The 26,528-nt window shown below is 39.7% G+C and overlaps 1 protein-coding gene across 2 annotated transcripts in view; it reads left to right on the top strand.

Annotated features, from left to right (window-relative positions):
• Positions 1-11,846: 11,846 nt before the first annotated feature.
• GAREM1 (GRB2 associated regulator of MAPK1 subtype 1) overlaps positions 11,847-26,528 on the top strand; it is a 176,427-nt gene continuing 161,745 nt past the window's right edge. For both annotated transcript variants that reach the window (XM_037032590.1, XM_037032582.1), the window contains exon 1: positions 11,847-12,352. In XM_037032590.1, the coding sequence (XP_036888485.1) occupies positions 12,232-12,352 (121 nt within the window). In that variant the 5' untranslated portion in view covers positions 11,847-12,231. The remainder of the gene's footprint in view (positions 12,353-26,528) is intronic.

The raw sequence follows: 26,528 nt of genomic DNA, 5'->3' as shown, positions 1-26,528 counted from the left end.
GTTACCATGTACTAGGTCACAAAAATGAGAAGACACGGCACTTTCTTTATGAAGTTTACAGAGCACGGCAGCTGCCTGAGGGTGGGGAACAGGATGAAAGATGGTGAAGGGATTAAACCAGAGAACATTTATGCACAACCCGTGGACATGGACAACAATATGGGGACTGAGGGAGGGGAAGTGGTGGGACTGGGTGGAGGTGGGGACAGGGAGAAAAAGTAGGAACAACTGTAATAGCATAAATAAATTTTTTTAAAAACCTTACAGTGTTATGATTGATACAGGGGAATAGTTCGCATTTTTATCCTGAAATTTCTTATTATTTTTGAAACATTAATAATATTTTATAGTATTTGGCTATACTTTTTTCAGTGGTCACTGTGGCCATAATTCAGATCACTAATAAAATGAAGCAAAATTCTAGCAACATTGCCATTTTTTAAATAGTTTGTCACAAAATAAATTATCTTATAAATTTCCACTTTTTCCCCTTATTCTGTAAAACTAAGGTTTCAGTTCAGGTTGACTTCTGAGCTTCACTCATACATGTGCTTGATCTACAAACATGTACAAGCTATGACTGCCTTTAAAAAGTTTGAAATTGAGGAGGTATGAAATCATTTATCTGCATAGATATGGCAAAGTTTCTTTCCAAGGCTTATCTTCTATAAAAACTTAAGGGGGAAATAATGAAAAGCAAAGTAGAATTTATTAAATTGTGCTTTTAGTGCACCTGCAGGAAATCTCTATCTTCATTTCTGGATGCACACAAGAAAACCAAATTCAGTATTGGATTCATAGCCTGCTTTGGACATCTCCACATGCTACTGTGTAAACTTAGTCTCCGTTTTTTTGGAACAGTTGGACGCAGGCATCTTGTATTTCTCGCTAAGAAATTTTACACCAAAGAGACAAAGGGGATGATAAGACAATAAACAAGTTGGAATGGCTTAAATAAACCCGGCAGTCTTCCACAACAGACTCTTCCACGACTCCTGTTTCTCAGACCAGATTGCACCTTTTGAAAATCCAGCTGTACGTTGTTTTTAAGAGACATCCCTAAAACATAACAGCATAGAAATAGATAATGAACAATGGGGGGGAAAAGCTGACGTAAAAGCAGAGAAATAGAGATGAAGAAGGGTAACATAATAGTCAAAGGAAAAAGCCACGAAAAAAGATACGACAATCATAAACTCCTCTGAGCTGACAAATACATGCAGTTGAAAGTAGAAACTGATATATCCAGAATGGTAGTAGGCAACTTTAACAAATGTCTATCAGAAACAGACATACCAAACAAACAAAAGAAAAGGAGGAGAATGGAAAATATTTCGACAATAAAATTAATAAGTTTGCACACATGGATGGGTATCACACCCTGCAATGAGCAAACTGAATGTATACTTTTTCAAGTATATGACTAATATGAAAAGGTCAAATGTTTTCCTAATTTATGGTCACTTTCCCTCCAGATGTGGGATTTGCTTTTTGATATTGCACGACCCAGCAGTAATACTTTCATTTAACAAAATTCTGAAAGCACTAGATTTCATCAGGGTTTTATATGTTACGTGGAATAAGCCTGAAGTAAGTATTCTTATCTTTTGTCCTACTGCTTTCTGATTTGATCTGAATTGGTGACACTTTTGGGGGGGGCGCCGAATAATAAGACATAAATTGACAACATCCCACTTGACTTCCTCAATGCCTCTGAGTAGACACAAACAGTTTTGGATGCTTATATATTAAAATAAAATTTAAAAAGCAACTTCCTAGACTCTAAATTGACTTTGAAGTCAATACTTTCTTCTAGTGTGAAAAGTATAAAATGTTTTAATATTGAATATGCATTCCCTGAGGGTTCAGCTGAGTATCACTGAATGAAAAGATTCACCCCCAATAACATGAGAAGCAATTAAAAACTTCATTACCTTTTCTTGTAGGACTGTACAGATCATCCAACCTAGAATAAGTGAAATGGAAAGACCTTGGGAAAAACAGGTGACACCAATATTTAAAATTGTCTAGAAGTGGTAATAATTTATTCCTCTTAAAGATTTCCAGGGAGGAAAACTTGACAATTTCTTTCATGGTCTTCGTAGAGATTGTCCTTCCTGGGAGAATTTCATGGTACAATTCCATCTTAAATTCAAAAAGAATATTTAAATTTTATGCTATTGCAAATACCTATCTGGGTTTAATATACTTCTACTTTTGCATAAAACTTCTTTACTGTAGTTCATTTATTTAGGGCAGTTTCTCCAAAATTGAATTGCTGGGTAGGCATTTAAAGCCTCATTGACAATGACCAAATGCGCTCTGGCTGGTGTAGTTCAGTGGATTGAGCGCGGGCCTGCGAACCACACGATCGCGGTTCAATTCCCAGTGAGGGCATATGCCTGGGTTGAAGGCCAGTTCTCAGCAGGGGACTCACGAGAAGCAACCATACCTTGATATTTCTCTCCTTCTCTCCTTCTCCCCTTCCTTTCCCCTCTAACAATAAATAAATAAAATCTTAAAAAAAAAAAGAAAATGACCAAATGCATAACTAAAGATTATATCAATTTACATTCCCACCAACAAGGTATGAGAAAGCCCATTTTATCATATGCTTGACATCCATACTGTTCCCATAATCTTCCAAGTCACTAGTATTTAGCAGGAACTAGTGATTTCAACTTCCTTTCTCTGACTGGTTTGCTAGCGTTATCACCAGAGCAGTGGAGGGCTGAAGGAAAGCAAATGGTTTACTTCATAATCCTGCATCATTTGGATCTGTGTGATCCGCCACTTATTTCAGTTTATTTAAAAAACCTTTGTTTACCTCTTATTATGTGCTATGCTCTGTTTTAGACTCTAGGAAGCAAAAACTGCTTAATACACATTGTTGTTCTCAAAGCTGTTACAGTTATAACTAAACTGTTTATGTAAATAGCATATAACAGAAGTTAGAAGCAATCTTCATACTGGCTTACTATAATAATTCTAGGGTGTGTCGTCTAAACTATCTTTACTGTTGATGTTATTTCTAAATCATTACTTCAAAAATATGTATTAGCGCCTGTCACATGCAAAGCACTAACATGGAAGGTGCACAGGGTACAAAAAACATACCAGACATTAGGTGTGTCTACAAAGAGACAAATCTTCACAGGTCTCATGTTTCTGCAAATCTTGTGAGCAGTGACATTGTACTGGATCATTTTTTTTTTCAAGGATGTTTGTACAGCAAACAGCCTTAGAAGGTAGAGGTAATGTCTCCTTTTGGAGCAGAGGGCAGTTTTGGTAACGCTGAGTATAATAAAAATACCATCTCCTTCTGGGGAACAGGTAGGTCAGGTTTGCTTGCTAAATATTTGGTGCTCCAACAAAACAAACAAGCAAGCAAAATATGACCAAAGACACTGAAATACGGAACAGGCTGACAGGGACCAGAGGGGAGGGGAGAGAGAATCACAGGGGAAAAGGGGATGGATTCACATGTGTTTGGACTCACAAAAAGGGGTGACCCTTTTGTGTTTATTTTGTGTTTATACTCACATGAACAAGTATAAAGTGAGAGAAAGAGAAATGAAGAAGGGTAACATAATAGTCAAAGGAAAAAGCCACGAAAAAGATATGACAATCATAAACTTCTCTGAGCTGACAAAAAACATGCAGTTGCAAGTAGAAACTGATATATCCAGTTTCAATGGATATATGGACAATAACTAAGGTGGGGGGCAGAAATGGGAAAGAGGTGGGGGGCACTGGGGGGACAGGGCTGGGAATATAAGACAGAAAACTGTACTTGAACAAGAATTAAATTAAAAAATAAAGTGAAAGTACAAGACGAGATGAAAAAGGAAAAAAAAAGAAAATCATACAACTTCTATCTTGAAAAAAAATATTTAGTTCTCTAGTCTCAAGGTTTTTTTCACTAGAACACAAAACCACTGTGTGCACAGCATTCACCTGGGTCACTCTGAGTACACATGGGATTTGGAGAACAAGAACTATGAACATCAAGTTCATGCTGCCTAATGTGCTAAGAGTAATAAATCTTTTGTCTCAGATCCAGAAGTCTCCTGTCTTCTGCCAGAGTCCATTAAACAGAGGCAGGCTAACTTGTAAACTTGCAAGTAGTTAAAATCTTAGACCTTCACGGTTATTTTTTTTAAGATTTTATTTATTTATTTTTTAGAGAGAAGGGAAGGGACAGAGGAAGGGAGGGAGAGAAACATCAATCTGTGGTTGCTTCTCATGCGTCGACTACTACGGACATGGCCTGTAACTCTGGAACGTGCCCTGATTGGAAATCGAACCGGCAATGCTTTGGTTCACAGGCCGGTGCTCTGTCCACTGAGCTACACCAGCCAGGGCCCTTCACAGTTCTGACAGTACTGTAAATACATTTATTATTTAATAAGGAGTATAATAAAGGCACACAGATACCCACGATACATTGGAGTTGTGGTGATAGTTACCCAAATTTCTACAGAGAAGGTCAAAATTGATTCTGACCAAGAGTCAGTTTCATGTAGGAAGTTAAGGGATGAAATTTGTATGAGAAAGAAAAGCATAAAAAATCATAATTCTATTTATATGTTTTTGCAATTTTACCTTTTACTTTTTTCTTTTAAAAGTATTTTATTGATTATGCTATTACAGTTGTCCCACTTATTCCCCTTTAATCCCCTCCACCCTGCACCACCCTCCCACCCAAATTCCCCACCCCTTAGTTCACGTTCATCAGTCTTTGGCTTGTCCACTTCCTACACTAATCTTAAACTCCCCCTGTCTATTTTCTACCTACCATTTTTACTTCTTATTCCCTGTACCTTTTCCCTCATTCTCACCCGCCCCACTACCCTTCATGTGATCGCCATTTCTGTGATTCTATTCCTGTTCTAGGTGTTTGCTTATTTTTTTTTTTAGGTTCTGTTGTTCATAGTTGTGAGTTTGTTGTCCTTTTACTGTTCATATTTTTGATCTTCCATTTCTTAGATAAGTTGCTTTAACATTCATATAATAAGGGCTTGGTAGTGATTAACTCCTTTAACTTTACCTTGTCTGGGAAGCATTTTATTTGCCCTTCCATTTTAAATGAGAGCTTTGCTGGATAGAGTAATCTTGGTTGTAGGTCCTTGCCTTTCATGACTTCAAATACTTCTTTCCAGCCCCTTCTTGCCTGTAAGATTTCTTTTGGGAAATTAGTTGATAGTCTTATGGGAACTCCTTTGTAGGTAACTGTCTCCTTTTCTCTTGCTGCTTTTAAGACTCTCTCATCTTTAATCTTAGCTAATGTAATTATGATGTACCTTGGTGTGTGCTTCCTTGGGTCCAACTTCTTTGGGACTCTCTGAACTTCCTGGACTTCCTGAAAGTCTATTTCCTTTGCCAGATTAGGGAAGCTTCCTTCATTATGTTTTCAAATAAGTTTTCAATTTCTTGCTCTTTCTCCTTCTGGCACCCTATGATTCAGATGATGGAATGTTTCAAGTTGTCCCAGAGGTTCTTAAGCCTCTCCTCATTTTTTTGAATTCTTGTTTCTTCATTCTGTTCTGGTTGAGTGTTTCTCTCTTCCTTCTGGCCCAAAGCATTGATTGGAGTCCTAGTTTCTTTCCCCTCACTGTTGGTTCCCTTACACTTTCCTTCATTTGACTTTGCATAGTCTTCATGTCTTCCTCTATTTTGTGACCATACTCAACCATTTCTGTGAGCACCCAGATTACCAGTGCTTTGAACTCTGCATCTGATAGGCTGGCTATCTCTTCATTGCTTAGTTCTATTTTGGTGCTTTGATCTGTTCTTTCATTAGATTCTTTTCTCTGGCCATATATTCTTTTCTCTGGGCATAACTGTTATGTACTAAGGGGAGGATCCTTAGGTATTCACCAGAGCACAACAACCCTCATCACTGCATTGTGGCACTGTATATGGGGAAGGAGTTTGAGAGGGAACAATGCCACTTGCTTGGCCCTTGGTTGGCTTTCAGTCACTTCCTCCGCTATCCAAAAGCAAATGGGGCCCTTATGGTACTGATTCTTGGGTAGGTGGCTCTGTGTACATTCTAGGACACTGTGGGTCTCTCCAGTGGATTCTCCTGTAAGGCTGGGAGTTTCTCCTTCTGCCTCAGCTCCCACAGGTTTTTTCAGTTAGAGATTTTGAGACTTTATTTCCCTGTGCTGGAACCCTAAGTTGTGAGGTCTATCTTGCTCCCTAATTGTTCCTCCCAGTTTACCCACATGCAAATATGGGATCATCAGTTCTGCCAGCCACCACCTAGCCTGGTCCACCAGCTGCCTTGTTGCAGTGAGACCTCCTACTAGTCTGAATGAATGTTTCTTCTTTAACTCCTTGGTTGTCGGACTTCATACAGTTCAATTTTCTGACAGTTCTGGTTATTTTTTGTCTTTAAATTTGTTGTTATCCTTCTTTTGGTTGTATGGGAAGGCAAAGTGTATCTACCTATGCCTCCATCTTGGCTGGAAGTCTAAGCTTTCTATTTCTTTAACCAATACTTTAAATGTATCATTAAAACAGTTTATTGATTTATGCAAAGTGAATAAGTAGTGATTAGCTTGTTATGGTGCTTTATTTTAGTAAAGGATTTCTTGAAACTTCAGAATTATATAGTTAACATATGACTCACTTAACCACTTCTTTGGAAAGCCCTACACATAATTTATAAAACCATACAAGACTCGGGACCACTACTCAATACCAGTAGCTTCTCAAACTGAGGTCTCATGCTTGGCTGGGAGGACAAACACCATTTATGAAGAGCTAGCTTCTTTATAAATTCAAATCTATAATCTATAACCTATAGTGTTACATATAAACACACACAGACACATATGATAGTTTGGGTAAATTCAACAATTACATTATTACTTGCCTTATTTCTGATTATTTTTAAATTTTAGAAACTTCTACAACTTCAGCCATAATATTTCATTTTGTTGAATTGTAAACACTTAGCACACAAAATAAACTTTTTAACAGAGGTTTTAACATTCTATATTAGAGGCTATGAAATACAATTAGTGGGTACTAATACTAAAAAATAAACATAAAAGAATGGATAAAAGATCAGGATACAGTTCATATGAGAAGCACACAAAAAGTAGTATTTTGTAAAACTTTTATTTTGCTTATATGTGTGTGTATGTGTGTTGCTTTGTGATGTGAGGTGTATTTTTAAGTGAGTATATGTTGTATGTTGTTTGGAAAAGCAAACATGCCTCATGAAATCTGATTTTTACCTTGGGGTATTTTTCCTTAATATTCCTACATTAGCACTATAATTTATGTGTTATTTGATGATCTACTTAAGAAAGACACCTCCTATATCAAAAGCAAAAAAAAAAGGGAAGACAAAGTAAGATTCTGAATATGTTTATAAATCACTCCTGAAGGTATTCACATGGTATACACAATATATAGTTATTTTATCTACAGATAAAATTAAAAATTAGAGATCTAGAGAAAGAGATGCCTGGTGCTGGAGATGCAAAAATAAAGCAAGCCCCCCTAAGGATAAAGTCCTCGTATGGTAGATCACAAATAAGCTAACAAACAATAAACTAACAATAAGCTAACAGTTTTCCTAAGTGCTGTAACTAATAGTCTAGAGGTACATCTTCGGTTCAGTGACAAAAGCGCAAATCTTGATTTCAATGAAATTTAATTTTTCAGGGGAATAAAAAGAACTGAGAGTCAATCTATAAACATTGTTGTATGAGACTGGAACCTTAAATAGCCTGAACATTTCTAGACTTGATGAGCATTAATTGTTTATAAGCAAGAGCTGTCGTAATCTATGAAATAATATAGGTGAGAGGATGACTCAGCCATTGGTTGCTTAATTCAACAAACATTAACTGAGCATGTTCCATGTGCCAGGCATTGTTAACGGGAGCCAGAGAAACAAATGTGAATAAAATACACTTTTGGTGGCCACAGTTAATTGTTGTCTAGTAAGGGGAAGCTAACATAAGGACAGATAATAAATCATAGTGCAATTAGCACAATTAAAAAAGGAGTTGCCCCATATAATCAGCTCCTTAAAGGGTACACAGTCCTTCAAGGAATGCACGTAGTGGGAGCTGGAATTGGAGTTTCACAGGAGGAGAAAGGCATTCCAAGCTAAGAGAACCACCTCTTCAAGGGCATGTATGAGCAAGGCATGTCTGAGCAACTACAGGAAGGCACTACTACTGGACTGGAGTGTCAGAAGGTAGTCAATAGAAATGAGTTGCTTCCACATAGGGAAAGAACCTTTTACACCATATGCAGAGAGGGCTTTACACTTTATTCCACAGACAATGAGGATACATATACTGTACAAAGTTAGCCAGGGAGTAACAGTGTGGAAATTAATTGAAAGGGAAAGGTGTTTAGAGACCTAGAAAACAACTTGTGTTGTGAGCTCTGATATCACACTTGACCACCAGCACACTCTGTGACCCAGGCCATTCTGATATTAGGAAAACCAACATGTAACATTTTTATCTTGCAAAGCTGATAAGGAAGAGAATGAACAAGTTGTGTATGTATGAACAGTAGTTCTACAGTTAGGAAGCTGTGGAGTGTCTCTCATGAGCCCTACAGTATCCTGTGCCTGATTCCCCCTTGGGCTTCTCAGCATCATTAGATCAACCTATGAAGAGGCATGGTGGTCACTGCCTGGGTCTGCTGGGTAGCAAGGCTGGCTCACTGTGGAAAAAGTTAACCTTTCACAGGCTCTAGATTGGGAGAGTGTTGTCCGTCTCACGGGTGGGAGCTGACACCTAGGTTTCTGCTCCCATTGAGGAAAGTCCCTCTACTCCTTGTCTGATATAATTATTCTTCCAATTCTAATGACTACCTCACGGCTCCCTTTGTCTTTTTATCTTTTCTCTAAATTTGGCCCCTTCGAATTCAACACTTCTTTTAATAATAAATGCAAATTCTTCCATACTACTTTACATGTATCAGATACTATTCTAAATGTTCAACATATATTAAATGATTAAATTTTCATCAAACCTATGAGGTGAGAACTATTATTATTGCCTTAGTTAGTTCCAGATGCTGTAACTGAACATCATAGACTGGATGGCTGAAAAGCAACAGAAGTTTACTTTTCACAATTTTGGCAGATGGGGAACCCAAAATTGAGGCTCGGGCAGATTTCACATCTGCTGAGAGCCTGTCTGACCAGTTTCATGGACCCAACCAGTTTCCAAAGGCCCCACCTCCGAATGTTATCACATTAGGAACTAGGTCTTAACATAAGATTTGGGGGGGATACAAACATTCATTCTCTAGCAATTTTCCTAATTTTTCAGAAGAGGAAAGAACAAGTTGCCCTAGATTTGAAGTAGGAGCAGAGCTACCAATCAAACCCAAGCCATCTAGCTCTGGACTCACTGTTTTAATCGCCATATTCCCACCCACAAATCTCAATTTTAAAAGGTACCCAGTAGGTGTGTCCTCCTCAGAGCACACCTATGTCCTTCTTCCAGGCATGCACTTTAAAAAAAAATTCGGGGTGGGGGGGCATGGAACATGTAACCAGGGGAACAGCAGGTAGCAAAACTCCTGAACCTGTATTCAGAGCTCCTTTGCACAGACTTCTCAGTGAACCAAAGCAGCCCCGCCTAGGCTCTCGCCCATGGCTGCTCCTATCCTAAGATCTTCCTTGTTTCACTGTCTCAGGCTTTAATAAATGTACAAGGAAGGAAGGAAGGAAGGAAGGAAGGAAGGAAGGAAAGAAAGAAAAGAACAAAGTTACTCAGTAGGACCAAAGGACCCACACATCGAATTTCGATTTACAGGAAATTTTTCTCAAATGTTCCTTGTTCAGAAACTGTAAAATCCTGTAGGCTCCGCCCCTGCATCCCGTTGCCATGCTTTTACGTACACGATTTTTGCTGGTCCAACAACCTTAAGAAACACACCTTCTCACACCATGTTGGAAGTTAAACCAGACTGAAAAATTGCCCTTCTCTGCCGCTCTCCGTCTCGTAATGAAGATCTTTCTGTAAGAGTTCCAGAACATGAGATTTATGTAAGAATCTGTATCTCATCAAAATTTCTTCCCTTTAACACTCAAGAGTGAAATGAAACCTTTTCTGCCAGGTTAGCAATAACATTTCATGTAAATCTTTTATTGATTAAAATAAGTTGGTTGCATTAATCCTTCTTTTAATCTTGTCTTTAGGTCATAAGTCACCAGTTGTTTTTTTTTTTTTTTGTAAGAGGGAACTGCTTTTATTCCATGAAGCTTTTAAAGATATAATAGTAGGAGAAAGTTATTTTTTAAAAATCAATCTACCATATAAAGTTTTAGTATCTACTTACTGGTTGAAGGACCCTTGACCCTGGCCATTTAAAAATGTTTACTATATTGTTTTCAGAGTCAGAGCTTTATTTCCAGAAACAATGAATTATTTAAACAGAATAAAAATTAGCTGGCACTTAGCTTCTTATGGTTTTGACAAATTCTTTTATATGTGACCAAATCTCAAAATTTTATGGACCTGTGATTCTGAGCAAAGTATGTACTAAAATATTTTTCACCTTTTTTCCAGTATTTTTCAAACAATTAATGTGAATGACACAGAGGTCAACACTTTCAGGAAAAAAATTTGTGAAAACTATTGCCAGTGCTTCAAAGTGAGAAGACAAGAAAGGTGGGTGTAGGAGAACCTTCATGTTTTTCTTCAGTTGATCATTGGGGTGGTTTTTTTCATTGGCAAAGACCTGGGTCAGCGCATTGGAAGGTGGTGGATGTTTCGGGTCCCCTTGGGTGGGTAAAACGGGCTTTTTTGCCTTATCATGCATCGAACACTAAATACATGTTGAAAAATAAAGTGATTCACAACCCTTTCACCTGATAACCCCACAACTTTGCTAGTGTAAAATAATGCTAAAAAAAACGACTAGCACACAAAAGTCGGGGTATGTTAGAAGAAACAATCTCACGGCCACCTTTACATTCTGAGCTTGGTCCTCAGCGAGCAAGCCATATTCAATATTGAGAACAGATAATGATTTACCATAGAAAGCAAACTGTAGGTTTGAATCCCAGCACGACCATCTATGAGTTGTGTAATCTTGCCAAACTACCTAATGTTCTGGTACGCGTTATCTAGAACATGGACATTACTGCACCCTTTAATCTTGGAAGAGAATTGAGTGGGAAAAGGATGTGAAAACATCTGGCTCCGGGGCGCCGGGGGTGGGGGCCGGTTCCCAGTAACCTAGTTTGCCCTTTCTCTGGGTGTGTCTACGGTGGTTGGTGGCCTCGTGCCCTGCAGTCTCAAGAAGCTTGTTCATTCGATGAAGGTACTAAGCAGAACTGTCACCTTCCCTCGCGTGGGCACTGACCATTCATCACCTTTCTCGGTGCTTTGGCCTTTCTCGTTCTGCCTAGCAGCCAAAGTCTAGACATTGTAGGATTAACTTTCAGCTGCGTTTGTAGAGCTGCAGGTTTGGGGAGAAACGCCAAGGAGTGCTCCACACTTGCTTTTCCCAGCCTCTTTAGAGGTGAGCACCAATATAGATTTCTTTAGTGCCCGGTATTAGCAACTCCAGGACGACTAAGTAATTTCTGGGCTCACCCGCTCCTCCCGGCTCCGGCGAGGCTGCAGGGCGCCCGAGCGGTCGGACGGGGGAGCGAGAGCTAAAGCTTGCGCAGCGCGCCGAGCCCAGGCGCCGGCGGCCTCAGCCGGGAAACTGACGCCGGGCGAGCCCGCGGGGTCGGTGGGAGGAGGCCGGGCGGGAGGCGGAGCGGGCGGCGGTGGGGAGGCGGGGGCGGAGGCGGTGTCTCCCGGAGCTGCGCAGGCGTTGCTCGCACCTTGTTGATTAGTCAGTGCTGGGAGCGCTGCTATGGCGTTTCTCAGACCCGGGGCTCCTCCTCACACGCTCCAGGCGGAGGGAAGGAGGAGTAAGAGGAGGTGGAGGCGAGCCGGCGGCCGCAGCTGCAGACCCGGGGCCAGAGGAGGAGGCAGAGTGGGAGCCACCGCCGCCCGCTGCGGGGCTGCTGCGAGTCCTCTCGGGGCTTGAGGGTGCGTGGGGCGAGGCAGCCATGCCCCGCATCGGCAGCTGAGCCCGGCGCGGGCCCCTCTTTCCCGGCCGCCTAAGCCACCGCGTCCCCGGGCTGCCAGCAGCCGGAGTGCCCGGCGCCTCCGTGCGCCCCAGACTGCGGGTGGTGCCGGCTGCATCGGCGGGAGCGCTGGGCAGGAGGAGGCGGGGAAGATGGACCCGGCGCCCTCGCTGGGCTGCAGCCTCAAGGATGTGAAGTGGAGCTCGGTGGCCGTTCCGCTCGACCTGCTGGTCAGCACTTACCGGCTGCCCCAGATCGCGAGGCTGGACAGCGGTGAGTCCCAGCCCGACTCCCTGCACGGGGCAGACGGGCGCGGACCGCAGTCTCGGCGCGGGTGCCGGGGAGGGGGGGACCCGGTGGGCAGTGGGCTGCCCGCCCCCCAGCGCTGGAGTTGGCCCGAGCGAGCGGCTGCCGCAGCCCTGGCGCGGCGTTCTCAACTCTCCCCGGCAGCAGTTTAGAGATGTGGAAATCAAAGCCCTTGCAGTATAATTAAAAAGGACGCTGGAAAAAAAAAAAAACAAAATAGTGGAAACCTCTGCAGATAGTAATCTTGGAGGCGAGCTGTCCCTCCCTCCCGCCTGCAACAATTACTCAACCTGGGAAACCCTGAAGAGTTATCTTAAGCAACTTTCTTACAAAATAATTGTGATTTAGGTGGCATCTGTAATTTGGATGCCTGCGCTCTTTCCTTCCCCCGCCCCCCAACAAGAAGCCGCCGTTTTAAGAGGAAAAGCTCCTGGGTGACCAATGAAAGGGATCACATTTCTCAGAGACCTTTTATCACAACTTGTCTGTTTTGTTTAACTGAATTGCAAGTAATTTAGGGCCGTGTGTAGAAAATGTTTTTTTATCAGAAGTGATGCTATATTTAAGGTTAATTATTAGCGCATTTTCAGCCTGGACATAATTTTAGTCACCTAAACCTATATACATAGAACCTGAGCTCAGAATTAAGAAATGCTTGTAGGTATTTGTTGAAACTGACCACTGGAAACTAGCCGAATATTCCCCCAGCTGTTGGTTCTTCAGCGTGACATCTGCAGACAAGTAGGTGTGCTGTCAAGCAAACACCTTTCAGCCTGGGAGTAGTGACGTGTCAGGTGGTGATTTAGGTGTGTTTTGTCTTTCCTGTTTTCACAGTAACTTCAGTTGATTTTGGCTTTGTACTATCAATGTTTCAGACTGCAGAAAGAAGCTTGTTCTGCTGTGGGGCCGCTGGGAGCACCTGGGCCCAGGATGGCGGGGAGGTGGGCAGATAGAGCTATGGTCACACAGGCCAGGTTAGAAGAGCAATCAGCAGAAAGGTGTCATTTCAAGTCACAAGGAACTGGGTTACTCTTTCTTTTCTGGAGTACAAGAGTGCATAATACGAGATGTATAAATGGCCAACGGCATTTTTATTCTGTTCCTTATCTGTGGGGTCAGATTAGACCTTTGAAGTACTGATGTGAAAAGTAAACGGAGGCAAGTTCATGAAAGATGGAGAACAATCTCAGCAGGCTCGCTAGCCTTGTTGGATTGGCAGTGGTAGTGGCGGGCATTAGGAGTAAACTGGGAGTTGTAAAACTAGTAATGAAATGCAGATCAATCCAGGAAGGGACAGGTGGTGTTCTCAGGCATTTCTGCTTAGAGTGGGGGTGAGAAAGTGTTTTGTTCTTAAAATATGTATCCGCAGATCTGAATCTGTGTGTGTCTACGTGTGTGCCCAGTGTTTCATTTCCTCTTTCACTGTGCAAAATTGTGTCTATTGGAAGGTTGCGAGTCCTCACCTTTTCCTGCCTTGTCTCATCTCCGTACACTCCACCAAAACTTCTTAGCTGGGCAGAGAGCACTGGTGCGTGTGGTGTACAAGTCACCAGAAGGCTTCATCAAACTGAAAGTTTAAAGAGGCTGAGTCTCAGCTACAGACATGACTTTTAGCTTTATTATCCACTTTCCTACCCCCCCACCACCATTCATAAAAAGGATCTGAATCAGCAGTGTACTCATCCCACACTTCTTTTTAAAATGAGGGCGTGGGTAGCCAGTCTTAACACTGTGTCTTTTCAAGCTGTGGAATGGATCTTGATTACTATGTGTAATTCCAATTCTTTATTGTTAATTTCTTATTACCACTTGGGAATCACAATGGCACACACAAATGTGGAATCACAGCCAAATACTGCATTATACCTTGCTTCTCTCACTTAACAATCCCGTCTTATTTAAATATTTTTTTGTTTTTTATAGTTGCATAATATCCCATGGGATAGCTATAACATTATATGGCGATCATCCATAGTGATATCCTATGGTGATCACCAAGCGGGTTTATTTCTTACTGTTGTAAGTCGTGATACAGTTAATGCTCTTGTACATGAACCTGTTAGTTCGCGTTAGGATATAACCCATATTCCTGTCTCGCTGAATAAGCATGTGAATCTTTTTTAAGTCCTTCATACGTACACATGGTCAAATTGATTGAGAGACTAAAGGTGATGCTCATACTAACACATGAATTGTGGGGGACCACTCTCCCCACAACCTTACAGAGTTAGTTGTGTTAAAAACAAACAAACAAAAAAAAAACCTTTGCCAGTTTGATGGGGGAAAGGGGTTAGCTTACCAATTAAATTTGGATAGACTTTAAAAGAGTCGATCAAAGATTCCATGCTTTATTTTTAAACTAAGGATTTCACAGCAATGCTTAGAATATGTTTAGGACATGCGGCCATATTTATAAATGCTATATGGGGAATCTCAAGTTTCGTGCGGTCCTCATCCAGTTTTGCCGTGTTATTGGTTTTCGTATTGCAAATATGCGTACACTTTACACACACCCTGTACTTAGATGAGAAAGGTAGTCATTTTCCAAATCACTTGTTTTGAAAGAGACTAGAAAGAAATTGAAAAACATGCCACTAATTGACATTTTGCCAAGAGCAAACTATTGGCTATTTTTAAGCAGTCATTAAAGAGCATTAAACATCTGATTTCATAATTGTTGACTATTGAATGCCTACTATGTGCAGGTACATTTCTAGGTGCTTGATTTGTGTTGTCTCAAATCCTCAGCAACCCTCTTTTAAGGACCTTGAGAATGTGAGTTTCAGAGAAATCGACACACCTGGTAAATTGTGGCATGGGATTTCTAGCTGGCTTTGGACTCCAAAGACAGACCTTTTATCTCAAACTACTGCCTCCTCAGACCAAGTAGGAGTACGTTTAGTGTGGGTCCAACATCTGATGTAAATAGCCCCACTGTCTCTCTGAGAGCCTGAGGACCGGAAAGTCAATATTTTTAAAACAGTGTAGACACCGAATTAAGTGTGGGCCTCATTCATCATACGTAGACAACTTTCTACCTCCCAAAGGAGTGGCTGGAAGGAGGTAAGGGGCATCGGGGAAGAATAGAGTAAGAAATCAGAGAAAGAAGAAGAAAAGTGGAGTTTGAGGCCTTGGGTATGTAGACGTGTTGAGATAATTCCGCAATACATTTGCCATACTCAGAATATTAACTACATAATAAGTAAGAACTCTCCAGTCCTTTGCGTTATGCCTGTCACTCATGAAATGCCAAATAGGTGCATTCAATATGACATGCATCCCCAGGGGTAAAATTTGTCATTATATGATAAGATAAATACAAAATTATTGAGATTTTATGGGTATTGCTTCATGAATCTTTCTGGACAACTCAAAAGTACTCGAGCAATTCTCCTAAGGAGTGAGCTGCATCTCACCAGCCGGGTCTAACCGCAGTCAGCAATGCAATTAAGACGAGGTGTTTAAGTTGATCACCACTCTCAGAAACTGTTGACTGTAAAATCGGGTTCAGCCAATGTGTTTGTGACCAGGAAGAGGGTGGAGAGAATGCTCAAACTTCTTAGGTGGGAAATTGCACCTTCTTTGTCTCTTCCATATTTCGTCTGGGAAAGCCCCCGAGGGCGTGGTCTAGAGCAGCGTTCTTAGGCTCCTGGTGCACCTGAAAGATCCTGTAAAACTGTACCCTAAGCGCATTTTTAAGCTAATTCCTTAAACTTTCCATCCTAGATTTAAATAGATGCAAAGATGTAGTTTTTCAGTGTATTATAAATATTGACCTTTTAAGTTACATTGTTACGTCAATGAAAAATTTTAATAGGATCTGTATTTGATTCTCATTGTCAATCATTGTTAAATGCATTGATAAATTCTTCAACAGTTAAATATTTGACACTGTTTCTTTTTCTCCTTAAATTTACATTTTCTTCCTCCTACAGAATTCTATCCCACGGCAATATATTTTTATGTTTTAAAGTGTCTTACTGATCACTCTGTGATGCTTTCTATAACAAAAAAAGTGTATATGAATTCAAACCCAGTGTTTTGTATTTATTTTACCCACGAGGCTCTTGGTATTTAAATATTTCAAGTTGCTTAAAACAATGAATTGGAGATTACCTGACTTACAAAAGGAGTTGTTCCCCAAACACTAGAGATTTTTCACTCCTCCACATTAGCATTTTTATAGGTTCCTTTGTCTGTCACCCGGGGTCTTTACACCCTAGCAGTTTAGAAAGATCTGAGGACCCTAAGGCAAAATGCACGACTTTTGTAATGTGGCTGAGTGGCCAGGGAGAAGGGGAGGTGTTGAAGGACAGTTTCCATTCATCAAGGGATGAGTCCCTCTGTCACTCACAGTCCTAGGGATGGAGTCCCTCGTCACTCACAGTGACCGATCAACATAGGCAGATCAATGTTTAGGGAAGACAGTACTTGGAAGTTGGGATTCGGGAGGTTGATTCTCTTACAGGTGTGATGGCGAACTCCTTGAGAAATGTTGGCTTTACTACAGACATGGACCCCAGTTTCAAGAATGCTAATTTGGAGCAGAGAAAGACGAATTTATAGCCCTGTGTGCTGAAAGGAAGAGGAAGACCAACGCCAAATGGGCTAACAGGGAGAGGGAAAGAAGATGGTAGGAGCTGGAGGCAGCTGTTTAGACAGATCAGCAGCTCTCTCTCCTTTCTGCTGCGTGGAGGAGTCAGAGCCGATTCTCAGCCCCAGCTGCGCTGAGACTGGGGAAACGCTGGTCCTCGCTTTGTGCTGCCCTGCTTCTCTGACTTTACCATGGAAGAGCCTGGAAACATGGATATTCAGATCAAAGAGAGGCTCCGCGTGGCAGTTTGCAAATGTCAGAGGTGTTTTTAGATCCGTGTTTTATCTATGAAATTAAAGTAAGTGCTCAAAAATCTACTCCATGGTGGATGCTGTATATTTATATATAATATTTTTTCTAAAGTAATTATAAATCTTGCTCCAGGAGAATGCACTATGTTTGTGTATGGCTTCATTCCCCGTGGCATTCTGTGTCGGAAGAGGGTACGCATGCCCCAGGTGACAGAGGTGGTGGGTGGTAGCTTAAAGGATGCCAGACGTGGACCCTGAAGACCCATGCTCAGTTACAGATGTTGCCATTTCCAGGCTGTGTAACCTTGGTCAGGTCTCCTAATCCCTTTGATTTGTAGTTTTCTCATGCAAAAGAAATGGACAAACATTATACTTAAACATATCTCATTGTTATTCATAATTTTTTGTTCAATCAGCTCTTTAATAAGTCTCTACTATCTGTCAAGGCCTGTTATAGGTATTGGGACTGCAGTACTGAGCAAATCAAGACAAAACCCCTGTCCTCATGGAACGTACGTTCTTGTGTATATACCGACTATGATCATTACATGTCATAGTATATGTAAAATACATGTGTATTGCAAAATGCTATATACACGTGTAAGGTTGGTACGGTAGGGGTGCTGAACAGCTTGGGGTGGGTTTCACAGTGTATCATTTAGGCAACAGAAGTCCATTGACAATGATTTTATTATCCTTGTGTAGATAAAGAAACTGAGGGAAGTGCTCTAGGTGATTTTAGTGTGTTTCTTTTTGCGTATTTCAGGTTATTGATCCACAGGTGATAAAAAGGTGGTATAAGGGCTTTATCAGAGACAACGTGTTAAGAACAAACTAACCCAAGATTGAGTTTTGGAGAAACCAGAGAGGGAAGTTAGGAATAGGACTTTTAACTTAATTCACAATCACAATAGTCTGATCAAATCCTACCAAGACTCTTGAATCTTTTTAGCATGTACTCATTGCTGCTTCTACTGAGTCAGTGGTGGTTTTCTGAGCACCTATACTCACGTAACTGTTAGGAGGGAAGAAGTACCTCGTATGATATTACACACATAGTAGGTGAAGAAGAAAGTTTCTTGAATACTCTTTTATATGCCATAAACTTTTACTTTCCTGTAGTTATCACCTATTCCAATTTGCCCCATCTAAAGATTACAAAAATAGAATAGCAGAGGACCTTATAGGGGACAGTGGATGGTGAAAAGATATACACCCACAAGACAAGAGTTGGACAAAGCTCCCTTTGCTTTTCAAGTATGATGGCTGTTTTGAAAGTCTTAAATGAGCATGCACATGGCCAGTACAAATCTTGAAAAGCTTGGTTCATCCGCAAAAGGAAAACTGGTTTGACCGTTTTGATGCTTTGCTTTATAGTTTAAGGGGAGAGTATTTTATTCTCTTTTATTCATTTGGCTGCTTTATTGAAATAGCAAGTTCTAGTAAACCAGCTTGTAAACTCTTTTATTTTTGTTTGAGGTTACTGAGATACCTGTCTTTTCACTTACCAAACTGCAGCTCTAGGAAAACTCATAAACTCCTTCTTGTGTTTAGCAGGACTATCAATCTTAAGAACACTGGCTATTACACTCCTATGCAACTTGAAAAAGAACTTTCATCGCTGGTATTTGTATTATTATGTCATACTTGACAAAACAGATATCTGCTAAAATATTTTAGTATGTAGGAAGCACTTGAAAAGCATTTAATAAACGAATGAGTAAAGTTTGGTATTAAAACTTTTAAGGTCCAAATGTATTATTAATGCTGTCTGTGATCTCTGCAAGTCTGAAATAGAATTTTACTTGTGTTTCGATTGATACAGACATTATACACTTAGATATAGAAACTGGAACTAAGATGTTCGGTCCTGAAATTAGCCCTAGTAAAAATAGAGACTTGTGGACCATCATGATGAAGTGATGATTCTTAGGGTCATTAGTTATCAATATTTTAAATAAATTATTTCTAGAAATTATGACTTATTTTTGGATTTTTTGCTTTCTTGCTACTTTTTTCATTCGAAAATGAAGATGCCACATTTATATGTGGCGTGTAGCTGTATCATTGAATTTTTAACCTTATGTGGACTAGAATGCCATAAATCTTTGGAACTAGTCAACTCTTACTATGGTAAAGAAAGGCCTGCTTGGTTAGCCATGGTCTGCTCGGCTCAGAGCACTGGAAATTTTACTTCTAAGCAAATGCAAGGCACTTGGTTTAAACAGTGTTACAAAACTACAACTGCTAATTTGGTACAGTTGTCATCTTCCTAGAATAGCCCCAAGATTGACTTGAAACCTTCGTGTCTTAATCCCAGACAATGAGTTTCCTTTTATGCCACTGCAGGAGTATTACATAGCAGTAGAAGGACAGAACAGCGTTCCCAGGCCCTTTTCCGGTTCTGTGGATGAATTACTTATAATTACAGGGCAAGTCACTTTAATTGAATCTGCTAATTCTTAAACCTAGGTTGAAGTATTTAAATACGGTTAGACTTTGATGGCTTAATGGTTGTGTAATAAATACCTAGTTACTGAGTTTAAAATGCAATGTGAAGTCTTATAAAGATTATGTGCTCCTCAGGTTAATATTTAACACCTACAGAAAGTTATGATTCAGCTGAGAAGAAACTGTCATCATCTTCTAGCAGTGCTTCTGTGTGTGTCTCTGTGAAGATCTAAAACAAAATAAGTTATGGACTGCTGTTTTTCTCCACTCAGTAGAGAAAAATTTTCTTGGTCAGAATTTTTTTTAAGAAGATGACAGTTGTTTTTTTTTAATACCACACTTTAGGATGTTAGAAATGAAAACTTGCTCTTAATAATTAGTTCGCATTGCCAGTATTTTCCTTCTAGCAGGGAACTAGATTCAAATATCAAAAGTAACCAGAAACGGGTAAATGTTTACTTTTCTATTTTTAAACGTATCTGTTAACTTGTAGGTAATTAGGAAACACTGGTTCTAACAGATTCTGTCATCCTTTCAAAAAAGAAGTTAATGAAATACCCGAGGAAGCCCCCTTGAGTCACTCCAGGATGGCCACCTGTGTAGAGGCTGTTGTCTGTGATTGACATTTACCTTTTGTCAATTGCCATTGCCTTTTGTCAATTGCCATTGCCTCTCTCTACCTTTAGCAGCCCCCGGCAAGCAAGCAAGTGATGTTCATGGAGTCAGAGAACTAACATCTATTTCGTTGCCATTCCTGGTCCTCATTGTCTTAATGTACTTCAGCCTGTTTCAGGTTAACATTTAAGATGATGCAAGGTCCATTTTTACACAAAATCAGTCAACCACTAGACCCAAGTTAAAAACAGTTTAATTAGTGATATGTAAAGAGAAAGAGCTCTAGAAAGTTCAGATTGCCTACTTAAAATTAGTAATGTAAAGCTTTATACAAATGTTCTGCTGTTATGTTTTTTCTGTTTATTTTTGTCCCATCTTTTATTTTTGTACCATCTTTTGGTGAGTTGAAAGAAAGGGAGCCACAGAGCAGAGAGGATCAGAAGAAAATTTCGCAAGCTCATTATGGTCAGGTACATCAGTCAAGGTTAATTTCAGTTGTGCATAACAGGACAAAAAAAGCAGTGGCTTAATGAAAAAGAGTTAAAATTTTAAAAATGCAGTGGCTTACACCTACAGCATGGAGATTTCTTTCTTCTTCGTATAAAAAAGTCTGAAGGTGACAGTTCAGGACTGATATGACAGAACCACAGAATCAAGGACCCAGGTTGCTCATGTGCTTCTGCTCTGTCATCCTCAGCTGGTAGTTTTCTCTTCATGCTCCTTAATTCATGGCTGCCAGAACTCCAGCCTTCATGTCTGTGGCCCAGACAGCAGGAAAGGCACTGCCTCACACCAGTGCCACCATGCACATCACTTATATCTCGGTCAGGCATTACACTCCTCTGTGGGCGGGAAGGCAAGAAACGGAAGTCTTAACTGGGCACAAAGTCCAGGGACTCTCACTGCAGGAGAGGAGAGCATTGGATATCGGGAGCCCCCAACAGCCTCTGCTCAGATTTTTGCTTCCATATCTTAATTTTTCCCTATTCAAAATTTACTGAAATAGCTGTGTGTTGGGCCCTAATTCCTTGACATCTCTTCGTTCAGGTTCTTCCTCAGCCAAGGCAGTATGAACTTCTTGCTCCAACTTCCTTTCCTTCATGTTTGGGTGTGAGAAGCAGTTCTATATGAAGAGGCCCTTAACTAGAGGTGGGAGTGCTTTATAAGTAAGCCATAAAAAGTTGTGTGCTTATAGGAATTACTCTGTAAGGCACTCCTCACTTTTTGGCTCGCATACTTGTATGTAACTTGTTGCATAACCGTTTTTAACATTTTTCCTGTTACCCATGCAGGGCATGGAAATAGAGACTATATCTAGAAATTGGACCAAACTATATATAAAACTGATTTTTAAATTTCGCATTAGATCATGAGCATTTTCCTTCATTATTAATATTCTTTACAAGTAAAATTGTCACCAGTGAGGGGAATTCTCTTATTACCAGTAAGCCATTATTTACTTGACTATTTTCCAGTTGTTAGGCATTTGGTTTGTTTACAGTGTCATGTTTTGGAGGAGAGCTTTGTACCTAAATTTGTCAGTTTTACATCATTTCATTATTTTGGGTTCCTGAAAATGGGATGATTATTCAAACTGTATTATTTTTAGATTGTTGACATGCACTGCTAACTTGTATCGAGAAAAGTCTGTACCAGTGAGTGAGTAAGCCCATCACTTAGTGTATCGTTAAATATCTTGATAAATATCACATGTGGTTTTTAGTCTTTGCTAATTTAGACATTTTAAAAATTGGCACTTTTTCTAATTTGTATTTTTATTACTAATAGAATAGCATTGATAATTTTATCATATTTCTTTTGTGACTTCTCTGAGCGCTTTGTTCACTTTTTGCTAGAGTTGTTTTTCAAAGCCGTAATAAAAGTTAAGTAGTAGTGTCCTTTTTCTTGGTTTTCTGCAGGGTATTTATAAATAATCTCCAGGTTTCATGGGTATTTACTCTTCATAAACTTCTCTCTTTTTCTTCGGGCGCTATTTGTAACTAGGTATTACTTGTTTCTGAGATCAAATCATTGTGATTAACCTGTCTTTCTTTATCAACCTGGATATAGGATTCAAGTGTTATGTTCACTGTTGCGTTGTGGCCAGTCCTCTGAAAGAAAGAATCCTCCTCGACTGTAGAACGTAAAATAATCTCGTGCACATCTGGGCAGAGCTGTGTTATGTATTTACTACTGTGATTGTAGTTCATGTCAAAGAGACGTCCCCACGGGAACTTCGTTGTTGATAAGGCCTGTGCATTGTGTCAAACTCAACTGACAAACTAGGTCCATCATTCCATGGTTTTAAAGACTAAAAATGTTTAGGAAAAGATTTTATTCTTTTTACATGCAATCCATAATGAACCCTTAAGTGCTACATTTTGTGCTGGTCAAGTTTTCTACGCCGCTTCTTATTCTCTTGAAAGAGAGGGACTGTAACAACTTCAGAGCCTGCTGAAGGGGAGAATCTGAGTGCTGATGTGAAACAATAGTGGAGATTCACAGGAAACTTTCAGACAGGGAGAGAAGCAAATGTGAGAGCTCAAAAGTCATTTCATTTCTTCTGTTGAGGATCTTTGTAAATGTCAACTTCAATGTAGTGCATAAAAGAAGGGAACCAGAGATAAGAGAAGCCCAGTTTAATTCTTTTCCTGCATATAGGCTTTGATTGACGGGGAATAAAATACATATCTCTTTGCCAACTTGGCGCCTGAGGACTATAAATGCTATTTATCAGAGGGTTGAGGTGACAGTTGCTAAAAGTGAAGCACTAAATGGCTTTAAGATTTTTTAGTGCCAAAAAAGAAGCCTTAAATTTTCCTTATAGTAGACCAGTTAGTTTATGAATTGCACTCACCCTTCCCCTGAGTCTTCTCTTTCTCTCTTTTTTTGTCTTGACTCAACTGTGAAGATATCCGTCTAAGTAGATTGTACACAGTTGAACACTATGAGATAGATACCATAGTAGTTTCATGCTGATCAATAGAGAATAGAGAGGGAAGGAAGGAAATACCATTTATAGTCTATCCAGTTTTTTAAATTGTCACAGTGAAACAAAACTTTATTTCCCCCGGGTATGAACATAATGAATATTATTATGTTAATATATTTATTATGTTAATTATTCATTATGAAGAATTTGAAAACATGAAAATGTTTAAAAACTAAAGATAATTTGAAGTTCCAATACCCTAACATAACCACCATTGATACTTTGGTGACAGTCCTTTCATGTGTCCTCTATCCATCCATTCATTCATTCATTTATTCATTCATTCTCTCTCGCTTGCAGTTTTATATAAATGAAGCATTTTAGCTACTGCCTTTCTTTATCACTTTCTCTCTTCACTGTAACCCTCATTCCTCTAACCCAACCCTGCCTGCCTACGTGATCCACTTTGATAACCTGCTGTGTGTCCTCCATATTTTCTCCATACTCATGTAATCCTACAGCAACATTAGATATCCACACAGAGACATATATTGAAACAATTCTGTCATTGCTTTGTGAAAATGGAATTGTATTATATATACGTTTTGGCCTCTTGCTTATATCACTCATAGAACTCTTTCTTGATTATCTTGTATAAAACCAATTCATTCTCTTTAACAGCTGCATAATATTCCATGGTGTGGAAATACTTAGTCTTATGTTGATCTGTGTTCACTTTGTTTCTAGGTATTGGCCCTGTGAATTTACACATCAGTAAACCTCCATTACATAGTGTCATTAATTTAGTTTTTGTTTCTCATTATTTATTATTTCTAAGAAATCTATGGATTCTATCTCATGTATTTTACTTCTTCCCCCAAAACATCTTTGACAGCATTGTCTTCCTTATTCTCTTTACCTCACATCAGAAGACCAAACCTAAATCTTTTTAGATAAAAATAGGGAAAAGTAGCTCTTCTATCCCAGTATCAAAACCCAATTCACAGAAGACGAGTTGACTTAATAGATGTACCAAATGCTATCCAAAAAGTCTTTAACGAGTCTCACTTTCATCATTGTTGTGTGAGAATACTGTTCCTCCAAATCTGTGTCAGCATTAGATATTGCAGAATTTTAAAAAATTGCTGTGTTAATTTGCATTTCCATGACTGTTAGTGACTTTGTGCCCTTTTCACATGTTTGTTTAGCGTTTAGACTACTCTACTGAAAATTAAAGTTATACTTTTTTACTGGCTTTTCTGTTCTTGGCTTATACTTGCCAATTTCTGGATACTATATATTATCTATCTAGATAATATTATGGAGACATTTTATGTTTATTTTACCTTTTGGATTTGTTTATATTTTTCCCATTTCAGAATTTTTAATTTTGACATGGATAGACAAGTCTTTTTTTTTTTCTGTGTTTTCACTCTTGGCTAAAACATATCTCCCTGACCCCTAGATTGCACATGTAGTCTCTTAAATATTCTAGAAAGGTCAATTTCTTTAAAAAAATTTGAAGTCTTTAATCCATCTGGAACTAATTTTTGCATATGATGTAAGAATTTTATTTTCTTCCAGACTGTTGTTGTGCCAGGCCGTTTATTCAAAAGAATGCTTAACTACTGAATTGCACTACGCTTATCAAATTTATTTTCTCTTTAGCAGTAGAAAAAGCATACTTCAGCCACACCTGTTTTTTAGGGAGTGTCTTGGGCTGAGATCTAAGGACACATATGGTTAATTAAATGTGAAAACAATTCTTTATTCCCCGAAGTTGTGACTAAGTAGTCCCTAATCTTGACTTACACCCCCTCCCCCCAATTGCGGTGAGAGGCCTGAGATTTGTTTTTCTAAATAAATTTTCATTCATTTTAAAACCCGTGCTTCCCTGTTGAGTCTGGGAAATGATAGTAACTTGTTAAATGCCTTCTGGAAGCATAGTCCAGATGCCTTGGCAATAAGTTTTCTCCAGGGAAGAATTTGTTTCAAAATGATACTTCACTAAGCTGCTGTTCGTGTGTGTGTGTGTGTGTGTGTGTGTCTGTGTGTGTCTGTGTGTGTGTGTGTCTGTGTGTAAGAGAGCCTTTCAGTATTTAAGAAGCATTTGCAAGTTGCCCTTAACTTCAGACTACTTTAATTGAATATGTCTGTTGTTTTAAAAATCCCCTAATGACCCACATTTGTTTGTTTTTAAAGACGTAAAGTAAATTTATATTTTCCTTACCATGCCCTTAGTCTTTGATGGCTTTGTCTTTCTGATTCCTCTTAATTTTGCATACAAGCTCCAAAATTAGATCTTTTTAGGAAAACCTTATGGCAATGTGGAACTTACATCCCAGTGTCGAAACTCAGACTGTCTACATAAACAGAGGTGAAATAGTGTGAGGAGAGAACTCATAACACTGATTATTCTCTGAGACATTTTTCTACTGCTTGACCGTTGTATAAAACCATAGCAAAATCTCGATCCTACATTTAATGAGGGACTTTATGAGGTTGGAGTCAGGTATGTGTAAACGTTTTATCCCCTGTCTTTTAGACATCTTTCTAAGCCATCTGAGGGCCAGCATCCTGCCTTCTCTTTTCTTGTAGGTTTCACAGGATCTAGTACATGTCTACTAGACCAGGGGTCCCCAGTCCCTGGGCCGCGGGCGGTAGACCAGTACCCTTCCTTGGGTCTGTGTCCTGTTAGGAACCCGACTGCACAGCAGGAGGGGAGGGGAGCTGTCACGTGAGCAAAGCCACCTGAGCTTCACCTCTTGTCACCCCTCCCCCACCAAATTATCTCCCGCCAAACTAGTCCCTGGTGCCAAAAAGGTCGGGGACCCCTGCCCTAGATGCATCAGAAATCTTGTCTGAATAATTGCACACAGGGGTCTCAGATACTCTCATCTTTTAAGTATCTTCAGACTCTCCAGATGTCCATAGTCTGTCTATTCTTCACCTTCTGACCTTTTAGCAAGTTCTGGACAAGGAAAAAAGTAATAATTCCAGCAGCCACTTCTTCCTGCTTCAACTCAAGAGTTTTTAGAGCTTTTTCCCAATCTCTGACTTCTCAAATTATCTCAAGCCTTGAAGAGACCCAATATATATGTCTTATTTTAGGACTTACTGAATTATATTTAGATGTATCGACTTCATGGAAAGAAGGTGAAAATTATTCTGAGGTTGCGCGAAGCCAACTCAGCATTACAATTTTGCTGGTAGAGCATTGAAATTTGGTTGTACTCTTCAGTCCCAAGCTATTTAATGTGGCCTGATGTATTGTGAGAATATATTTCAAAGTGGAAATGA

Source organism: Sturnira hondurensis, unplaced genomic scaffold (genome assembly GCF_014824575.4).
Source record: "Sturnira hondurensis isolate 20B ecotype Veracruz unplaced genomic scaffold, ASM1482457v3 Scaffold0001872, whole genome shotgun sequence".
In the NCBI taxonomy this organism is placed as follows: Eukaryota; Metazoa; Chordata; class Mammalia; order Chiroptera; family Phyllostomidae; genus Sturnira; species Sturnira hondurensis.
The sequence above is the reverse complement of the archived record's forward strand: the minus strand, read 5'-3'. Positions and strand labels throughout refer to the sequence as shown.